Source organism: Papaver somniferum, chromosome 5, assembly GCF_003573695.1.
Source record: "Papaver somniferum cultivar HN1 chromosome 5, ASM357369v1, whole genome shotgun sequence".
In the NCBI taxonomy this organism is placed as follows: Eukaryota; Viridiplantae; Streptophyta; class Magnoliopsida; order Ranunculales; family Papaveraceae; genus Papaver; species Papaver somniferum.
The window spans coordinates 114,100,820-114,120,687 of record NC_039362.1 but is presented as its reverse complement, the minus strand read 5'-3'; the positions used below and the strand labels follow the sequence as shown (position 1 = coordinate 114,120,687).

The 19,868-nt window shown below is 36.8% G+C and overlaps 1 protein-coding gene across 1 annotated transcript; it reads left to right on the top strand.

Annotated features, from left to right (window-relative positions):
• The first annotated feature begins 5,983 nt into the window (after positions 1-5,983).
• On the top strand, positions 5,984-6,838 carry LOC113279475. Its single transcript, XM_026528170.1, has one exon. The coding sequence runs from the start codon at positions 5,984-5,986 to the stop codon at positions 6,836-6,838; it is 855 nt and encodes a 284-aa protein (XP_026383955.1).
• Positions 6,839-19,868: the final 13,030 nt, after the last annotated feature.

Genomic DNA, 19,868 nt, shown 5'->3' with positions numbered 1-19,868 from the left:
CCGTGAACTTGATCGTCCCATACTTTGTCAAAAGTAAAGTTATTCATGAATTGATATGCATGTATTGATGAAAGATATCACCATAGTATTATTGTTGAAGTTGTGATACAATTGAACTTTGACGCTGTGTAATGATACTATGACACTGTATAACGATGATTGAGAACTATTGTTTTCTTGTTGTTAAAGCTACGGATTTTAAACAACGATGATGCTAAACTTACAACCTTTGGGATCATTGGATTACTTGGAAGTGACGAAGATTTCGGGTAATGTTGAAGATTAGGCATGTGGAATAGGAGCTACAAAATTTAATTTATTTATTTTTTGTATTCCATATGTATTAATAGTTTTGCCACTAAAATTGACAAAGGGGGAGATTTTTAGAGCATTGCTCGGTCGAACTTGCATGCGTTGCTATCTCAAGCATGTTTGTCAATATTAGTGATCAAAACTATAAGTCTTGATTACTAGCCTATTAGAGCTAAGGTCTTGGATTAGGATATAAAGTGTAGTTGAGCTCAAGACTCCATGGCAATCATCATACAAGACGAAGGACTACTCAAGGAACTGGTGGATCTTCATCGACTAAAAGGTATGTACATACTTGAACTTATTTGTTACTCATAAGTCTATTTACTCTATCTCCTACTCTTGAGACAAAAGTCGTTTTGATATATAGACTTTCATTATACACATTTGTTATTTCGAGCCGAGTTTATCTCGCCTATCTATTTCTCGAAATATGTGTTGGTAAGCTTTCGCTTTAGCCGAATTCATCTTTACCTAGTGACGAAAGTCATGTTATGTTTCAATCACTTTGAAAATTGCTCTGACGAAAAATGGTCTGTGAATAAAGGCTATATCCGTCCTCTGAAAATGTTTCAATGATTGAAATGAGAGTTTAGATTACATAACCATTGGTAGGATATAAGCATTGTTGTGGAAACACATATATGTATAAGTCCTTATTCCTTGAACCAAAGTTTGCGAACTTTGTCGATCAAGAGAAATAAAAGTTGGGTGAGCCAAGTCCTCGAACTCAGTCCGCGAACTGGCGGAACTTCTCGGCCCGAGATTTTCTGCTGGAGTTTGTGTACTCCTTCCATGAGCTTAATTCCGCGAACCCAGTCCGCGAACTTGAGCAGGTTATATCTAAAACTGGTTGTTCTTGAACTCATGTTTATTTAAACTAAGGAATGCTTTTGCAAACCGTGGCTATAAAGTTCATGAACCGATTCGAGTGAATGAAACCGTTTTTGCTTCGATTGTGTCTTGTGTAGTTACATAAGATCTAAGCAATTGAACAACTCTCTAACTAGTTCATTTGAGTCATTTGAACTAGTTATGGTGAAGAAGAATATGGTTGATATGAAAGTAATCATATGTCTAACCATTTGGTTGATTTGTTGAACCAACAAATGTTAATGTTTGGGTACGGTTCATAAACCCAAAATTGAACATTTCATTTGTGTGTGACAAGCTAAGTTTTCGATCTAACGGTTGAGAAATATTAGCTTGAATCTAATCAGGTTTTCATCTAACGGTGAATATTGAATGCTTTGTTACTAAGCTAACATTGATTGCAAACCCTGATTTGAAAGTGTAAATGAGGGAGAACTCTAGCAACTGGGAAACCTAATCCCCACACCTTACGTGTGATACTAGTTGCATAGCTAGAGTCGATTCTCCTTTAACCTTTGGTTTCTTCTTCTAAACCAGGTTAACGACTTAAGGATTTCATTGGGATTGTGAAGCCAGACCGATACTACTTTTATCGTAGTTGTGTGATCTGATGTTGTTGTTTCTATCGTACGAGTACAATTGTAATAATTGGCTTGAGATTGATATCTCTGATAGGCAAGATAGAAAAGTAATCACAAACAAACTCCGTCTCATCGTTTGTGATTCCACAATATCTTTTTTCGCTGCGTCGATTAAGATTATTGTGAGGTGATTGATAATATTAAACTGTTCTTCGGGAATATAAGTCTGGTATTATTGATTGGTTCCTATTCACCTTGATTTATCAAAAGACGGAACAAAACTCGTAGGTATATTCGTGGGAGACGGATTTATCTATTATTGTAGACTTTTCTATGTGATACATATTTGTTTATTAAAGTCTTCGACTTTGGGTCGTAGCAACTCTTAGTTGTGGGCGAGATCAGCTAAGGGAATCAAGTGCGCAGTATCCTGCTGGGATCAGAGGCATAGGAGCATAACTGTACCTTGGATCAGTGTTAGATTGATTGGGGTTCAACTACAGTCCAGACCGAAGTTAGTTTGGAGTAGGCTAGTGTCTGTAGCGGCTTAATACAGTGTATGTGTTCAATCTGGACTAGGTCCCGGGGTTTTTCTGCATTTGAGGTTTCCTCTTAACAAAATTCTGGTGTCTGTGTTATTTCTATTCAGCATTATATTTGTTTATATAATTGAAATATCATAGGTTGTGCGTTGTTCAATCAATTAGAATATCCGACCTTTTTGGTTGTTGATTTAAATTGATTGACACTTGGATATTGGTCTTTGGTACCATCCAAGTTATCTCTCTTTGATAAAGACTCGCAGATTTCTATTTGCTTGAGTAAAGATCAAATAGAGAGATTGAGATATAAACTCTTTGATATACTTTTTATTGATTGAGTCTAACTGTCTAGTTGATTCTCATAAAAGTATATTGGAGTTTGTCCATACAGATTGCTAAGCGAAATATTGGGTGTGGTTGTTAGACCCCCGCTTTTTCAAGAAAGTTGTTCTAGCGGAATCTGATGGTAACTGGAAATGGTGTATGGTGGGATATTTATGCCGTGAAACACTAGTTCCTACATCCTCAATCAGGTTCTACATATGCAATAATTGGCCTTTCGCTCAACCTCCTACTGTCACCACATTCAGTGGTTTGCGTAACAAAGTTCTCATTCGTTTCTTAGCTGAAGATGATTTTAATAGAATCAATTCTCAGAGACCATGGTTTGTTTGTGGTTATATAATGGTGTTAAAAGTGGTTCCAACTGAAGGATGGCCAGCAAATCATCAACTCTACTTTGATGAAGAAATAATGTGGTTTATTCTATGCAATATTCCAAATGAGTGTGCAGAATTTGAAGATCTCTAGAAACTTACTTTCAAAATGGGTGAACTCATTGAAGCTAAATATCCGTTTGGCAAACATCCTCTAAAGAAGAAAGTTACGGTGTGCCTCAGAATTCCAGTACAGAAATCTTTACCAGTGGGCATTCCCCTCTTTACTAGTGGTAGAACTCAACCATTTCTGATTGAATGTAGATATATCAAGGTTCCAAGATATTTCTGCACTTCATGCCGTGTTCTCGATCACAAAGATCAGAATTGCCCAGCTTGGAAACTAAAGCAGAAAAAAATCAAAGAAATTGCAGCCTCTAGCAGCAAGTATGTTCTCCCTGTTGTCTCAAGACTAATGATTCCTTCTCCAAAGGTAACCAAGCAAGTAGGTTCTTCCTCTACTGCTACGACAAATACCATCATGCAACAAACTGAAGCTGTACCAGAAACTCAAATCGATTCTCCTGCTATCAAAATATGCAATAAAGGAAAAGCTAAGGATATTGAACAGAGAATGGAGAATACTACTCAAAAGGGTTTGTCAAACACTTTTCAGATGGGTCCATTTGTAAACAGATCCACAACTCTGAAGATTTTTGATGTAGGTCTTGTTCAACATCAATCGACTCAACTGGAGAACGGTCTTCCAATTATTTTCAAACAGGTTACCACTCAAAATGTTACTATTGAAGCTTCTATTTCTGATTCTGAGCCAACTCCTAGTGGACCGATTCGCACTACCAACTCTTCAAGAAGATTCAAGACTGCTGCAGTCCCAAATACCAACACAATGGCTTAGAAGAAAAATAAATGCCATTAGATGGATTAAGAACTCCCTGAATATTATTCTAACTGATAGAGATAGTATTGGAAATTCTTTCATAGATTATTTCAAAAGTCTTTATTCCTCCCATCCTCAGCAATTTCAGGATGAAATTCTTGCTGATCTTCCTGTTAAATTTTCTGAAGAGGATAACACATTCTTAAATATGCCTCTTTCTCCAGAGGAAATTAAGAATGTTTTTTTCCAATTGAGGGGGAAAAAGGCTCCTGGTCCTGATGGCTTTACAGGCCTTTTTTATCAAAAGCACTGGGACATTGTGGGAGATGTTGTCATTGATATGACACAGACCTGCTTCGGAACATGACATATTTCTAAGGTCTTTAACCATACCAATATTGTTCTTATTCCCAATGCCCCTCTTGCTGAGCTGGTTACTCAATACAGGCCTATAGGGCTCTGTAACTTTATTTATAAAATTCTTTCAAAAACCCAAGCCAATAGACTTAAACCCTTTATGAATTCCCAAAATCAAAGTGCCTTTATTCCTAAGAGGAGTATTTCTGACAATATTCTGCTAGCCAATGAGGCCATATATGCTGTCAATCATAATGATAAAGTTGAAGGCATAGCTGCCATCAAACTTGATATGTCTAAGGATTATGATAAGATGGAATGGAATTTTCTAGAAAAGGTTTTAACTAAAATGGGTCTGTCTAACCACTGAGTTAAACTTGTAAATCGGTGTGTTTCTACTGTTTCTTATTCTGTCCTTCTTAATGGTAGCCTTACTGGATTTTTCCAACCTGAAAGAGGGTTAAGACAGGGAGATCCTCTTTCTCCCTATTTTTACATCATTTGCTCTGAAGATCTATCTTCTTACATTGATAATCTTCAGAAGAAGCGTATTTTAGAAGGTATCAAAGTTTGTAAAGATGCCCCTGAAATGACTCATCTTTTGTTTGCTGATGAATCTCTCCTGTTTTCTAAAGCTACTTCTCAAAATTTTGAAGTCATAAAAGACTATATTCAAAAGTATTGCCTGGCCTCTGGGCAAGAAATAAATTTTGAAAAGTTTAGTATTTTGTTTAGTAGAAAGATTCCTGAACATAGAAAAGCTCTTTTGGCCAATATTTTAGATATTCAGAGCAGGGATTTAGGAGAAAAATATCTTGGCACTCCTACTGTGTTCCAAGCATCTAAAATCCAGACCCAAATGGGTATTCTCCAAGCTATTGATGCCAGGATCTCTATCTGGCTTCATAAGCTCTTATTCCAAGCTGCTAGAACTACCCTTATAAAACACATTGGCCAAGATATCCCTCTCTTTCAAATGGGAGCTTTTCTTATTCCTAAGCATATTTGTAAATAAATGGACTCTCACCTCTGCAAATTTTGGTGGGGTGAAACGTTAGATCCAAAAGATAGAAAGTTGCATCTGCTTGGCTGGGACATCCTATGCTCTCCCAAAGCAGAAGGTGGTTTAGGCTTTAGAAAGGCTGAATTAAATAATCTGGCTATGCTTGCTAGGAATTCCTGGAGAATCCTGTAAAATCCTAACTTCTTACTTGCCACTGTTCTTAAGGCTAGACACTTTCCTAGAACTGATTTCTTAAATGCCAAGTGCACTTGCAAGTGCTCTTGGACTTGGAAGTGTTTGCATGCCATAAAGGAACTAATAAAACCTTTCATTTCTTGGATTGTTGGTAATTTATTGACCCATGGTGTGACAAATGGATACCTACTCTGGGTTCTGCCACACCCAACCCTCTTGTTCCCCTTGATCCCAGTATTAAAGTTGCTTATTTTATTGATTCCCAAACTAGAAGTTGGGATGTGTCTAGACTTACCACCCATTTTGATAATGCTTATGTCCAGAAGATTATCACAATTCCCTTAAGCCAGCTTTGCACTCCTGATAGGAGGGCTTGGGATCTTTCAAAGAATGGAAAGTTTTCTTCTAAATCTGCCTACCTGGAACTCAGAGGCCCTAGGCCTTCCCCTTGTATAAATATTTGGAAGCTTATCTGGAAATTAAGAGTTCCTTACAGAATTCAAGTTTTTTTGTGGAGAGCGGCAAGAAATTCTTTACCCTCCAGAACTATCCTTCACACTAGAATGCCTATGCATAGTTTGGACTGTCCTAGGTGTTCTGATCCTCAGAAAACTATTATGCATGCTCTGATCACTTGTACCTTTGCTAGTAGAGTCTGGTTCATCTCTGATTTCAACATAAACACTCAATTTTTTCAAAACAAGTCTTTTATTGATTGGATTCTATTCCGGTTTATTGATCCTCAATCTAAACTCTCTGAGGATAACCAAAGTCTCTTTGTGGCTATCTTATGGTCTCTTTGGACCAGTAGAAACAATTTCATCTTCCAAAACATTAATGAAAACCATACTACTGTCTTAGCTAGATCCAGAGTTATGCTCCTCACTAGGAAAACTAGTTTGACTATCTCTGCTATTACTTCTGTCAGTATTTGTGATAAATGGAGGCCCCCCTCTTTTGGCTGGATTAAATGCAATATTGATGGTGCCTTTGATGATATTTCTGGAGCAACTGGTGCAGGGTATGTGATGCGAGACTTCTCAAGAAAAGCAACCTTTTGTGCATCCTTAGTCTTTGAAGAACATTTTGCTGAAGAAGCTGAAGCAAGAGCCATCTGGGCAGTACTGAAGAAATCTTTTGAGCAACAGTTAACTCATATCATCATAGAAAGTGATGCGAAATCTCTTCTCGACCAATTTTCAGCTGGGAATTTAGATGGGGATTCACGTACGGATGCTATCTTTAAAGACATTCACTTCTTTTCTTCTAAATTAACTGCCTTTACTTTGAGTTTCCAACCTCGTTATTGTAACTCTGTAGCTCATGAGCTCGCCCTATGGGAAAAGACAAACAATTCTACCATGTACTGGTCTACCCCTCCTGTTTGGATTCTACCAACAATTGAGGAGGACTATTAGCCTTTTTGAAGGCATTTGCTTAAAAAAAAAACTGTTGTTGTTTGGGGTTACCTTCTCCGATCACCAAAATCTAATTTTCTACTTTGAGAGGGAGCCGATTGTAAAAAAGAAAATGGTTGATGCTTCTCTGAGAAGTACCCAATTTCGAATTCAGAGATTGTGGGATAATTCACCAAATTTGACCCAATTATTTCACCCAATTTCTAATTTAGGGTTACAGGTTCGAATGATCAATCAAATCAAAACTCTGAACTCTAAATTACAAATTGAGTAAAGAAGAAAAATCTTTCGGGTGAGAAATCTATATCCATGATGATGTAGATAAAGAAGAAATGATTTCGGCGATGGAGAAGAAGAAATGAAGAAAAGATCGAAGGAGTTGTTCCTCTGAAAGTGAAAATACATGGAGCTCCTATCTTTGTCCCTGGTTTTTCCAAAATCTACGACAAAATAATAAAGGGAAAATGAAAACCCGGAGGGACAATCGCGTCTTTAATATATGTGTATAAGTCCAATTTGTCCCTGGTATTCTTAGATATTACAGCAGATCCAGTGAGGGAAAAAAATAAGGAGGGGTATTCACGTAATATCAGGTACCAACGAAATTTTTTGGTTACACCAAACAAATCATTTTGCTTTAGAGCAGTACTATCCCGCGCGACCTTGCGGGAAGCCATCCCGCTCAAGCGGCTTGTTTACCGTTAGATCATGCTAAAACCCAGATCTAACAACCTTGAACCCTTTAGGGAAAATGGTGGGTCCTTTCCTGAAAGTGGCGTGTCCTTCCTGAAAGTGACAGGTCCTTTCCTGAATGTGAATCTAACCATTGATTTGATCATCCAACGGTAAAGAAACCGCTTTTGTGGGAAGCCATCCCGCAAAGTCGTGTGGGATAGCATTTGTCTTTGCTTTATATTATAGACAAGTGGATTTCCCGTGTCATAATGACACGGGGCGGAAGTAGCGCTGGTAATCAAATGGTGTATTGGGATCGATATCCATCAGTTTGTGATGAATATCTTTTTAAAGACGTGTTATCAAATTTCATAACAGATAGTCAATAAGAAAGAACTAATATAGTTTGAAACTGAGTTTATTCGTAAAAGAATTGGTATTTGTATTCTTTATTTTACTTAATTGATTTGTATTTTTTTTTTAATTACTATGATTGTGCGCCAATGTAATCTTTGCACCGGCACAGAATAAAAAAAATAGCCGTGTTAGTTCCAAGTGTTGCATTCAATATTTCAACTAACACAAATTAAACATCAAATTAGCCAAGAATAAATACTGTTGATTTATGACAGGACTTCTGAATACACAACATTTGTTGTTTTCTGTCGAGTACTGTTATTCGGAATAACACATGGATCCTACCGACACTTATGCATCTAGACAGTGCAATATAGAGATATCCATAATAGTAAGAACTTAATTTTAGCAGTGCGATCAGCTTTGTACAAAGACTGCTTTAAAATTGGGATGCAATAAACCAAGTTCATGACGACCATTTGAATTTCATTTCATTTTTCTATTCCAAATGCAGCAGTAATGGCAAAAATTTCTTCTTCTTTTTCCTATTTTATTTCTAATCACATTTGCAAGACTGAACAGGACACAAAAAGCACCCACGCAGCCCCGCTAAATTTTTGACACTTGGATCCATAATCCACGTGGGTCAACAGTTAAAACCTTGAATCTTAGAGCATCTCCAATGGAACATCCTCAATTTTCTAATAATAAGGCCACATATGATTTTTCAAGTTTTTAACAAAAATCCTTCTCCAACGGGAATGTGAGGATTAAATGTAAGGGTGATGTGTAAGATAGTTACTAACACATCCTTAAACTCATCCTCAAGTTTTAGAGGTTCTCGTAGAGGATGTAAACATCCTAGTCACTAGTATCAACGGTTATTAACAATTATATTAGATATTTAATTTTAAAATCAAAGGCTTAAGAGTTTCTTACCAGTGTAAAGATATTTATAGTTGGAGATCATCTTTCTGAAATTCTTAAAATTATGGAAATATTAGACTTCAAGTTTCCAAAAGATGTCTTCCTATATCAACCACGTAGGAAGCACATCACAACCCGTTGGAGATGCTCTTAAAAAAATGTAAGGTGTTTTTTTTCGCCTTCCCCTTTTCTTCCTCCTCTTCTTCCAAAATGCTGCAACTCCACCACCACCACCACCGCCACCGCCACCAATACTCACACTAGCTCTACAACGTATATTCATTAAGATGCTATCTTACTCTATTCTTTTATTTGTTTGATTGAATTAGCTTAATTTAATGGGTTTATACAAAGTTGAAAAAGATTGATCGGTGGTTCATACTAAAATCAGGGTACGGTGATTGTGGTATGTGGTAGTGCTTCTAGCAATCAATTGAAAACATTTAGTTGTAGTTCGTGAACAAAATAAAATCAAAATGGAAAGTAATTAAATTGGTCGAATTTCATGGTTTTATACATAATTGAAAGAAATTGATTGATGGTTTTATACCAAAAAAAATCAGGGTACGGTGGTGATGGTGTTGTTGGTGTTATGTAATTAATGGTGGTGATGATGTTGCTGGTTTTAATTTGTGTATGAAATTGAAGGAAGGAGGAGGGTGATGATGGTGAGGACTTAAAAAAATTGGTTGAATAATTAGTTATGGAGGAGGAGGAAGGGGAGGATGAGGAGGATGGTGGTGGTGGTTGTCGGAGATTTATGGTAGTGGTTTCGAAAATTGAAGGGGATTCATGGTGGTGGTTGTCGCATATTGAAGGAGAATGGGATGAAGAGATTTGTGGTGTTGATTGAAGGAGAGTTGGTTCTGCTGAAATGGAAAATACGGAGGATGTTAGAATACGGGCATCCAACTCAAAACCAATTGGAAATGAGTGGAGCGGCCCTTCCATATTATATTTTAAGTTAATTAAGCGGATTATAGCGATGTGGGACTATTTGTCTTTTCACACGCCCCCTCACGTGTAAGGCCAGTCACTGGGCCTCACACATGGACCTACGTACGAGTTACCAGTCCATTGGTAACAGGTGTACACAGGTGAGTGACTAAATCAGGGGGTAACACCTCGGCCAGTATCGGCACTAGCCTACACCCCGGGTGTACAAGTGACAAAATCGGTTAAACACTTCGGCCAGAAACTCGGCCTACACCCGGCGTACGCAGGTCTGGGTCTGGGGCTTAGCTCTGATACCATGTTAGAATACGGGTATCCAACTCAAAACCAATTGGCAATGAGTGGAGCGGTCCTTCCATATTATATTTTAAGTTAATTAAGCGGATTATAGCGATGTGGGACTATTTGTCTTTTCACAGAGGAAGAAAAAACAGTTCCTTTGCCCCTGGTTTTGTTACAAACTACGTCAATTTTAGTGAGAAGTGAAAATACAGAAGGGCAATTTGGAGATTTCATTGTCAATTGAAATTCTTTTGGGACACCAAACAAACCATTCTCGGTTATACTAGTACAACCGCTGCCACGGTGGTAGGGCCGACCGAAGAAGAATCTGAAGACGGGTATGTCTGCGACTACTTTCGCCCCGTTTCAGAAAAAATGATATTTTCGCCTTGTTTCAGAACAAGTGATACTTTCGCTCAGTTTCAGAAAAAATGATACTTTCGCCCGTTTAAGAAAAAGTGATACTTTCGCCTTGTTTCAGAAAAAGTGATACTTTCGCTCCGTTTCAGAAACAACGCGAAGCATCACTTTTGCTAAAACGGAGTTAAAGTATCACTTTTCCTGAAACGTAATATGAAAGTATCACTTTTCCAGAAATGGAAAATTAATCGATCCAAAAACCATAATATGATTATATGATGTGTTATACATCCTTTGTGGTGGTTTGCATAATGACTATGTATTCAATCTTCGAAAATTGTGTCTAAAGTGAAAGTATCACTTTTCTTTAAACGGAGGGTGTACATACATAATTTTTTTTTTAATTTGAAGCATGTACATACATTTTATTAGTTGCAACGGGAAATTAGTTGATGTATGAGCCAAAATATGGATACATAAAGTATTATGTATTTTTTGTGGTGGTTTGCATAATGAATATACAATTAATTTTCTAAAATTGTGCCTAAAATGATAAATACTTCTGAATTTTTCGTAAAAATTCTAAATTTGCTAGGGAACATTATTTAAATACCCCTTAAAATCTACCTTTTGAAATATACCCTTATTCAATTTTTAAAAATACCTCTATCTTCTGAAAAGTGGAAGCAACTAGCACAAGTTGCTTCCAGAAGTGGACACAACTAGCACAAGTTGCTTCTAGTTGTTCCCAGAAATGGATGCAACTTTATACAAGTTGCTTCAAGAAAGTGGAAGCAACTTTCTCGAGTTGACTCCAAAAAACTTAATTTTTACCCTCGGGGGTATTTGTGCAAGGTCAACCAAAATGGAGGGTATTTATAACATTCCCACAATTTGGTATTTTTGTTTGTGCTCATTCCGTAGATTTTTTTATAACCTTTCCAACGAGATAAAATTTGTAAAATTCCAAGGCACGAATCTTTAGATATGTTATATTAATTTTTTTTTCCAATTATACCCCTAAAAGAATAGGATACACAAGGAAAACTAAGATACATAAGGAATTATGTGAAAAGGCTTCACCAGAAAAAGCCTCACCAAATCCAATCTTTTTAGTGGGAATTATATAAATGCCCTCAATTCTGACGGGCTTCACAAATACCCTCATGAGACAATAAAAATACCCCTCTCCAACTACAGGCCCATCAGGGGTCCATCAATATTTTATTTCTTTCCGCATTTGCCCTTCCTCCTTTAAACTTCCTTATTTGTTTGTGAAGACCGTCTCTTCGAACATTCAGAGAAGAGAGAAATCAAAATCTAAACTGTCCACCATCGTCTCCATTTCTACCACCACCATTTCCGTCGCCATCACAACCAACACCAACACCAGTGCCATCACCACCACCACCATTACCACATTCCACCACTACGAATAGAGAATACAGTGGAAATAAATAAAAAAAAAATTCAAATATAAAAATTATCTTTCAGCCATCGCCACCACCACTGCTATCTCATGTGACGACGACTGGTGAAGAAGAGAGATCGATGTTTTTGCGCTTAGGATTCATGAAACGAAGAAAGAAGATTTCTCTTTCAGCCATCGCCACCATCACTGCTATCACCCCCGTTTCATTACGAAATCGGTAAGAACAATCTGTCTGAAGAATCGATTCTAGTTTCAGATCTGGAAACATTGCGTCAGTTGTTGTTGATGACGATAATAATAGAGGTGGGGGTCGTGGCGGTGGTGAAGGAGGATATCAAATATGTGTTTTATTAGAAAAAGATGATGATGGTGATGGTGGTGGTGGTGAAGGAAGATACCATATCTACAATGATGGTGGTGGCGACGGTGATGAAGGAGGTATGTATTTCAATCTATCAATTGATTATCTTCTTTCTCTAGTTTGAGTTTCTGCTGGTGGTGGTAATATGTAGATAAAATCATTCATGAAGATTGTGTTGGTTCAGGTTCGAATGATGAAATAAAATCAGTCTTGAAGATAGTGGTGGTTGTGGTTATTGTGGTGCTGGTGGATATTCTGTGTGCTGGTGGTGTTGGTGATGCTGGTGAGGTTAGAACGATGAATTTTGATGATGGAGATTGTGTTGGTTCTGGTTGGAATGATGAATTAAAGTTGGTCATGAAGATAATGGTGATTCTGGTTGTTTGTGTTGTTGGAAATGTTGTACGCTGCTGGCGGCGGTGGTGGTGGTGGTGGTGAGGTTGGACGACAAGTTTCTGAATACTAATCCATCAACAACAAATATTTGTGTATCAACAATAGAAATTTATCTTAGTGTAAGGAGTAAACACCAAATATTTGTGTATCAACAATAGAAATTGACCTTATTTTAGGGAGTCAACAACCAATGTTTGTGTATCAATAATAGAAATGATAGTCAACAACCAATATTTGTGTATCAACAATAAAAATTGATCTTAGTGTAAGGAGTCAACAACAAATGTTTGTGTATCAACAATAGAAGTTGACCTTAGTTTAGGGAGTCAACAACCAATGTTTGTGTATCAACAATAGGAAAATGGAATCAACAACCAATATTTGTGTATCAACAATAGAAATTGATCTTAGTGTAGGGAGTCAACACCAAATATTTGTGTATCAACAATAGAAATTGACCTTAGTTTAGGGAGTCAACAACCAATGTTTGTGTATCAACAATGGAAAAATGGAATCAACAACCAATATTTGTGTATCAACAATAGAAATTGATCTTAGTGTAGGGAGTCAACACCAAATATTTGTGTATCAACAATAGAAATTGACCTTAGTTTAGGGAGTCAACAACCAATGTTTGTGTATCAACAATAGAAAAATGGAATCAACAACCAAATTTGACAAATATTTTTGAACTTCTGATTTTTCGGATCAACTTCAGTTGTTGACACCTAATATTGATGGCGGCGTCGGTGGTGGCGGTGGCGATGGTGGTGGTGTGTGGCGGTGGTGGAATATTATTGGTGGTTATATTTAGTAAGTGGTGGTGGTGGTGGAGTGGTGGTGGCGGAGGAAATCTATTTTTAATGGTATTGTTGTTGGTGGTGAAATGGTGCTGCTGGTGGATGCGAAATAATAGAAAAATCTATTTTTTAATGGATAATATTTTTAAATGGAAAATAATATTGTAAGTGAGGGTATTAAGGTAATCTATTTTTTAATGGATAGGGTATTTAAATGATAGGGGTATTTATATTTTTGTACAAGGGTATATTTGTTGGGTGTCAAAACTAAGGGTATTTAATAAATTTACCCTTTAGGTATCTTTTATCTTTCGTTTTTACACAAAAGAGTTTTATACACCAGACGAGAAAGAGGAGAGCGTTGGTGTTGAAGATTTTCTACAACCTCGGGTTTGCTTTCAATTTCTTCTTTATTATTTTACATGGGTTTTAAGAAATCCATGAGTAACTAAACCCTTTCTTATTGGTTAGATATGTAGTCCTAAGTTGGAAGACATGTTATTCAATTGAAGTATTCATTCTCATTCATTCATTTTTTGTTAGTATTGCTTATGTTCTACCGTTTATAACTCCATGTATGATGATTGCTAGTTTATAACTCCATGTATAACTCCATTTAAGTTGCAAATTAAATGAGCATGCATTCATATCTATTGCTAAACTAGGGTTTGAGATCCTGAATTGTCGAATAATCCTTGTTAGAAGTAGCATAATATAGTTGTTAACGACGGGATGTTGCCATACAATTATATGTAGAAGCATAACCTAGGTTAAATCCGTGTTGCTCTTGCGCCGGATTGCTTAGAATAACCTCAACTCTTAAATATTAGTGCTTTCATTGGGTTAAACTTATGTGGCTCTTGCGCCAAGTTATTTAGTGAAAAGGATTCAAAGAGTGGCTCTTGCGCCTTTGATGATAATAGGAGTTTTGCCGGAGTAAGCCTGCGATAGGACGCTCTAGGATTATTGATATCGATAGAAAATGAATATTGAGATTGATTCAGTTGATAACATGTTGGAAGATGGAAGATGAAAACTCTAACCAGTACTTTTAATTTCTGATATTCATATTATTCTATTTGCTTTATTCTTATTTAGTTATAATCACAAACAAAACCCCCCAGTTTATATAAGTAATCAAAACAATTTGACAACCCATATCTCCCTGTGGAACGAATTATAACTATACCATTATTTATAATTGTGAAGTGAAAAGAACTTAAATTTTTTTTGCGTCGGCTGACAACCGGCCAGTACGCGAACCCTAGAAAGTCCCATGTTCACGTACGCAAACGAAGTAAGGAAGAAGAAAGGTACGCGTACCGTAAACTTTATAACCCCTTTAGTGGGTTTGGACCCATGCAGGTGCCATGGCCCAAGAAAAGCAGGATCCCTAGATCGGTTCAAAACAAACCAGGCGAAATACCCGACTCATGAAGTTCGCACACTGAGAGAATTTTATATCAGTGTGATACGATAATCACTTTTATTCCTAGCTCAATGAACAATTCAAGAACATTCAGAGCACAGGAACATTTGATATTTTTTATTACGTCGCAGTGTAGTACATAAGATAGTAGAAAACTACATAACATTATTTATCCTCAGGAGGGCGAAAATACTCTGCCATAGAAGGTATGAAACAATTGGAGTTTCCTCAACACATTGAATACATTCAAATGACAGAAACATTCTGCAAAGAAGCTTTTCTTATAAAATAAAGTTTATACCCTTTAAAGAAAAACTAACCCAAAATAATATATAATCACAAAGCTAATCCAACCGTTACTTGCCCCATCTCAAGCTATATACATATTTGGTAGAGCCAAATCTTGGTACCAAGAAGCTAGATGGGCAGGAGACTGCTCACGCACTATCTCAGGTTTATATTTGTGATATGTACCAGTAGTATATTCATAGTAATGAAGATACTCAGGGTTAATAAATCTTTTTGACTACTTCTTCTTACGATTAAGGGTTGAACCTTTCCGATATTTTGAACTTGCAACACACTCAGAAGAAATGTTTTTATTGATTTTACATAAGTTGTTAACCTGACCAGGCTGCACATCATGAACACATGACTTGGCAGAATCGGAACAATCACCAGGACAACCTTTTTCCTTATTCGAATAAAGTCGCTCAAAGAACTTAAATGTATCTTCAAAAGATGTAAATAGATCTTTGTCGATAGATCCATCATGATAGTATTCCTCGAATAGACTGAGTAACAATCTAGTGAGATTCCACATCCTTGAGCTTTTGTTCAGACATTTCTTGCCGTGATTTTTCTTAGAGAATCCTTTTCCTTTTCCTTTAGATTGTTTTCCATCAGATAAGATTTTTGTCTAAGTTGACTCGATATTATCTTGAGAGACCAGAGGTCTTATAAAGCATATATAAGATCTGAAAAATCTTTAAGGATTTCCGGTGTGCGTCCCCGATGCACAGAACAAGTTTCCCAAAGTAATTTCCCATTAAGATAACTTTTAGGATCAAACAAACACAAACTTACCAGGTTTATTTTGTTTTCCTGCTCTGATACCAATTGAAAAAACGGGGGTATAACAACCACACACAATAATTCGTTCGGAAATATGCATGGACTAAACTCCAATGTAATTATGAGAGCACTAACTTAAAAGCGAGACTCAATCAAGAATTATATCAAATAGTTTTTATCTCTTTCTCAATACAATCAGCAAATCAAACAGATAGAAATCTGCTGGCCTGATTGATATGAGAATTAACTTGGACGGTACCAAAGACCAATGCCCAAGTGTCAATCAAGTTCTATCCAACAAACAAGGTTGGATTTATCAACTGATTGAACTATGCACAATCTGTGATATTTCAATTATATAAACAAATATAATGCGGAAAAAAAATAACACAGACACCAGAAATTTTGTTAACGAGGAAACCGCAAATGCAGAAAACCCAGGGACCTAGTCTAGATTTGAACACCACACTGTATTAAGCCGCTACAGACTCTATCCTAGTACAAGTTAACTTAGGACTGGAATGTAGATGATCCCTAACCAAGTCTCACACCTATTAAGATACAGTCGCGTTCCTTACGCCTCTAGCACCATGCCGGATTTGCGCAAATGATTCCCTTAGCCGATTTCACCCACAACTAAGAGTTGCTACGACCCAAAGTCGAGGACTTATAAACAAATATGTCTCCCACAGATATATATATATATATATATATATATATATATATATATATATATATATATATATATATATACTTTATTCGGTTTATATTCTGTATTTTGATAAATCAAGGTGAACATGAACCAACTAATAATCCGGTCTTATACTCTCGAAGAGCAGCATAGAAACATTAGTGATAGACACATTTTTGTGTTTAATTTGATCTCAATACTATATATTGTTGGCACTCGAGTTTTTACTAATTTTGGTGTTTTATGTGTTTGTAGGCACCTTTGGAAAATAAACATTTTTTGGAAAATTCGGCTCGAAAAGTTGGTAAAAGCCCCGGAGGACACGTGTTATTCGGACTCTCACCGTTGGATAAGGGGCACCTCAATTAATAAGGGGCACCCCAGGTCACCCCAAAAGGCAGCTGCTATTCGCACCCCAGTTCTGGTTAGGGGGAGGACATCTTCTTCCCAAATTCAAAAACCAAAAGTTGACAGGAAAAAAATACTATCAACTGGCAGATTTTTTGTTGGAATTTTTGAACATGTTCTAGGGCGATTCAATGGTTGATATTTGGTAGGAAGTTGTGATATGTCCTAGCAAACACGTTTTGGGCTTTTGGTTCGATCAAATTTGGCAAGAATTAGCTGGATAATTCACGGAATGCAAAACAGGGAAACACGGGTTGAACACGGGATTGGAGAAGATTTGAGCGTGTTCTTCTCATGCATGAGGGCTCTAGCAACATTGTGGGTCGTGTGTAAACATTTCTAGAGTGACCAGGATGGAAATCTACGCGTGAAAAGCTAAATCAGGGAAGAAAATATTCCCAGAATATTTTTTCATCAAACCGAGTTAAGAGAGAATTATCTCGAGTTATAGCGAGACTTCTTGATCCTGTGGAGTATATATAAAGTGCTGGGGACTCATAGAAGGGGTGTCGAGAGTTTGGGGTCGAGAGAAGGTCCATAGAAGCAGAAATCAAGAGTTGATGAAACTCTGTTTCTGCTGCTGTTGCTGATGAAGAACACGAAGAACAGACTCGCAAGGACAGTGGTTTATCAACAGTGTCTAAGACGCACAGCCGTGGGTCGCAGTGCAGTCTAAACATCAGCAGCACTTGTGTTTTATCGTTCATTCTGTGACGCTTTTTGTGCGTCGCAGATTACAGTTTTACACCATTTTCTCCTTTTTTCTCCATTGTAAACACCATTTGAGCTATAAAAATATATTTTGAGCGTGTTTTTATCATGATGAGCTAAACCCAACACTGGGACGATGGAGGATGGTGAATTTCATACACGGGTAAATTTATTTTATTCTTTTTTATGACTTTTGCATTAATTTAAAATTGAAATATGATTTGAATTAATTGGTTGTTATTTAATTTGATGATGTATGCTTAGCTTAGGTGTTTTGATACATCATGCGTAGGACTTACAATAGATGTTTTGAGAATCTATCTTGGCAAAATCAGAGTCCATGTTAATTTTATTGAGTTTTAAATTGTCAAAGAATATATAAATGAACCATGTGTAGTGAATTCGGCCAAATCCTTAGTCCCAGTACCTCTCGCCCATTGTTAATATTTTTGTATATATATTTTTATTAAATCTAAAAATTCCATTTCCTTCACAAGTCTAAAATGAATCCTATTTACAACAACGATTCTCAAAAACTTTAATCATTTTGGCGCCGCCGACGCGGATTTGTGCTTAGGTAGAATTTTTAGGTTTTTATTATTTTTTATTATTCCATTTGTTCTTTTTACGTCTCTTTGGTTGTGTCTTTGTATTACAGGTTTGAAGTTGGATACTAAAGACCTTGGAATCAAAGCTTAAAGCTAAAAGAGAAGGAAAAAAGACAAAGCAAAAAAATAAAGAAAAAAGAGAGAAAAAAAAAGAGAGATTTATTTTATTTATTCATTTTTAAGAGACTTTCCATTTTATTTTATTTTTTGTAATTATTATTATTATTATTTGTATTTCTTTTTATTGGACTGGACTTTGGACAATTTATTTTAAGTTTAAACCCTACGGAAGGGTTATATAAAAAAAAATTATATATAAACTGTGTGCAGGGAAGGACGACGATTACTATATCGTCTCGGCCCCTCGGGTTCGTACATGACATAGGAGTCGTGGCCCGAGTCGACTTCAACGGTTCATCCCTCGTCTGGTACGGGAGGTAAGTCCATCGAAACACTCGTGAATTTCCTGTAAGCGAGTTACTGTATTCCTTAAGGTGATTCATTGATTGAGGACGAATTTGGACTGTTTTTAAATTCCTAGTAAAGGGAAAGGTCTGGCCAATACAAGATAAGGGTTCGGATTTCATCACCGCTCCCTTCTTTCCCTTAGGTAAACGAAACCTAACGCGAACCCAAGCTTAAAATTTGATTAGAACGAGACCGATAGGGTAACGAGCTTGGTAGGAAAATCTTTCGAAAAATATTGGTTACTCTTTTAAGCATACTTCAAAGTTCTTGATGGTTTCTGTAAGTTGAATGCGTGATTGTGCCGCCTTGTAATACCGGTAAGGCTTTGGGTATCAAAGCTCCACTGAGCTTCCCTCGCCTCGATTCAACTTACATTAGCTCGGATTGATTCCAGAAGGGTGTGCTCAAATTGTAACGAATTCCTTTTCGAAGGAATAGAAGCTGGTCTAGAAAACAATCTAAGTGGAGCCATCATGCTTTTTGTTTGCTAGATTCTATAGGTTTGATTTGGTCGAGTCAGCCTTGTTTGTGATTGTGTATAATTCCCTTGCAATTAAGAATGTCGAACTGGTATGATAGAAGCCAATACAATGAGTATCGACCTGAATTTGAATATGGACATCATCCTTTTTATGACCATGGTGGGAATAGTAGTTGGGAACGCCAACCTTTTCAAGGTTATGGTTCACACCATGGTGAGCCCAATTACTATCCACACGCGAATTGGTCTTACGAGCAAGAAAATCAGGAACACTGTAGTACTGGTTACTCGTTTTTGGAAACTAGTCCTAATTATGATATTTCTGAACCTGTTCCATCTCTAGAAAGGACCCAACAACGGATTGAAAGGACGTATAAATGTTTAGTTGCAATGAATAGTTCAAAAGAAGAGTGTACACGATATTCTGAGATGATAAACGAGAGTAGTGAACGTATAAGTGTTATGCTCAGTGAAATTCAGGCACGTCTAGAGGCAGCAAATGAACAGTTAGCTAATGCTGCTCGAAATGATCTAAATTTCCAAAATAGTGTTTCTAATTCTACCCTTGATATCAATAGTGAATATTTGCCTAATTTAGAGGACGAGGTTAGAATAA